At 42.0% G+C, this 2,616-nt stretch overlaps 1 protein-coding gene across 1 annotated transcript; it reads right to left on the bottom strand.

Moving 5' to 3' along the window:
* Positions 1–1,385: 1,385 nt before the first annotated feature.
* Positions 1,386–2,491, bottom strand: LOC121938254 (oocyte zinc finger protein XlCOF8.4-like; the record flags this gene model as incomplete). The annotated part of the gene is made up of 1 exon (XM_042481523.1): positions 1,386–2,491. A coding segment is annotated over one exon (1,106 nt), but the record flags the coding sequence as incomplete, so codon positions are not given.
* Between the last annotated feature and the right edge of the window lie 125 nt (positions 2,492–2,616).

The raw sequence follows: 2,616 nt of genomic DNA on the forward strand, positions 1-2,616 counted from the left end.
CTTTTCCCACATTCAGAGCAACTAAAAGGTTTCTCCCCTGTATGAATTTTCATGTGTAACTGTAGATTTCCATTTTGTGTAAAGGATTTCTTGCAGACTGAGCAGCTGAAAGGTTTCTCTCCTGTGTGGATTTTCATGTGCAACTGCAAATTTTCCTTCTGTGTAAAATATTTCTTACAGATTGAACAATTAAATGGTTTCTCTCCTGTGTGGATTTTTACATGTTTCTGTAAATTTCCACTTCGTGAAAAAGATTTATTACAGACTAGGCAGCTAAATGGTTTCTCTCCTGTATGAGTTTTCATGTGTTGCTGCATATTGTCCTTGCGACCATAGCTTTTCCCACATTCAGAGCAGCTGAATGGTTTCTCACTGACAGGAACTTGATCATTTTTCAGAGAGTTTAAACCTGACTGAGGTTCTCTGGTCTCCTTCCAATCATCATCGTTATCAGTCTCAGGTTCAGAAGAGTCTCCAGTCTTGTCCTCAGTCTCTGGTTGTAAATGTGTATCTGGATGTGAGTTCCTGGCTGGTTCTGGTCCTCCACAGTCCTCTCCATCAGCTTCTGTTTCCATGTGTTGAGTTGAGCTGCTGGCTGGAGGCTCTGCCTCTCTGTTCTCCTCAGTTTGAGTCTGATGAAGCTGTGAGGACTGACCACCGACACACTGATGGTCTCTGAGACGTTCATACAAAGTGAATCTTTGGTCACAAACACTGCAGCTGAAGCTGTTTTCTCCTTTGTGGGTTTTCATGTGTGTGGGTAAACTTGCACTGTGCCTAAATGATTTCTTACAAACTGTGCAGCTGAAAGGTTTCTCTCCTGTATGAATTCTCATATGGATCTTTAGACTTCCTCTTTCACTAAAAGCTTTACCACACAATGAGCAGCTGAATGGTTTCTCTCCTGTATGAGTTGTCATGTGCCTCATCAGATGTGCCTTGCATAAAAACCTTTTATTACAAACTGAGCAGCTAAATGGCTCCTCTCCAGTATGAGTCTTCATGTGTAACGTCAGTATTCTACTTTCACTGAACGCCCTTCCGCATACTGAGCAGCTAAAAGGTTTCTCTCCTGTATGAGTTGTCATGTGCCTTTTCAGATATGCCTTGCATAAAAATCTTTTATCACACACTGAGCAGCTAAATGACTCCTCTCCAGTGTGAGTTTTCATATGTAACTTCAGCTTTCCACTTTGACTAAAAGCTTTATTACACATGGAGCAGCTGAAAGGTTTTTCTCCTGTATGAAATGTCATATGTCTCTTCAGATCATACCTGTAAAAAAATCTTTTTTCGCACACTGAGCAACTAAATGGTTTCTTTCCTATATGAGTTTTCATATGTCTTGCCAGATATGCCTTGCACAAAAACGTTTTTTCACAAACTGAGCAATTAAACGGTTTCTCTCCTGTATGGGCTCTCATATGTATCATCAGCATTCCAGTTTCACTAAAAGTTTTATCACACACTGAACAATTGAATAGTTTCTTTTGTGTATGAGTTCTAATGTGTACTTTTAGTCCTCTACTTTCACTGAAAGCTTTACCACACACAGAGCAATTGAATGTCTTCTCTCCTGTATGAGTTGTCATATGCCTCTTCAGATGTGACCTGCATGAAAATGCTTTACTACACACTGAGCACTTAAATGGCTTTTCTCCTGTATGGGTTGTCATGTGTCTCTTTAGATATGCCATGCACAAAAATATTTTCCCACACACTGAGCAGTTAAACAGTTCCTCTCCAGTATGAGTTTTCATGTGTAGCTTCAGTTTTCCATTTTCACTGAACGCTTTACCACACACTGAACAGCTGAAAGGTTTTTCTCCTGTATGAGTTCTCCTGTGTATGTTCAGGTGTGTCTTGGTGCCAAATTTTTTCCCACACTCAGAACAGCTGAATGGTTTCTCACGAGCACTAGGTCTCATTTCACTGAGACAAGCTTTACTACTTTTCAGAGACTTTATACCAGAATGAGGTTCTCTGATCTCCTTGCAATCATCAACACTGACTTCAATCTGAGCAACAGAAGACTCTCCAGTCTTGTCCTCAGTCTCTGGTTGTAAATGTGTATCTGGATGTGAGTCCCTGTCTGGTTCTGGTCCTCCACAGTCCTCTCCATCAGCTTCTGTTTCCATCTGTTCAGTTAGTCTTTGATGAAGCTGTGAGGACTGAGGTTTCTCTTCATCATCTTCACTCTTCACAGGGACAGGAGTGAATGGGAACTTGGTGATATCAGCCTCCTCCAGACCTTGAAGCTGCTCTCCCTCCTGACTGCTCCACAGCTCCTCCTGCTCCTCTTTAATGTGTGGGGTCTCTGGATCCTCCTGCTCCTCTTTAATGTGTGGGGGCTCTGGGTCCTCGTGGTCCTCTTTAATGTGTGGGGGCTCTGGATCCTCCTGCTCTTCTTTAATGTGTGGAGGCTCTGGGTCCATCTGCTGCTCCTCCTCCTCTTCACCAATGATCACTTTTTGAATATCTGAAGGCAAATCTGAAACACAGATAGGCAGCTGTTAAAGGAAACAAACCTCTGTTAACACATTTTTATGGTAAAGTTGCTCAGTGGTGCTTTGAGCCATCATTAGTGACATAGAATAATGTTTGTGAGATGGTTCC

This window comes from Plectropomus leopardus, unplaced genomic scaffold (genome assembly GCF_008729295.1).
Source record: "Plectropomus leopardus isolate mb unplaced genomic scaffold, YSFRI_Pleo_2.0 unplaced_scaffold28997, whole genome shotgun sequence".
NCBI lineage: Eukaryota > Metazoa > Chordata > Actinopteri > Perciformes > Serranidae > Plectropomus > Plectropomus leopardus.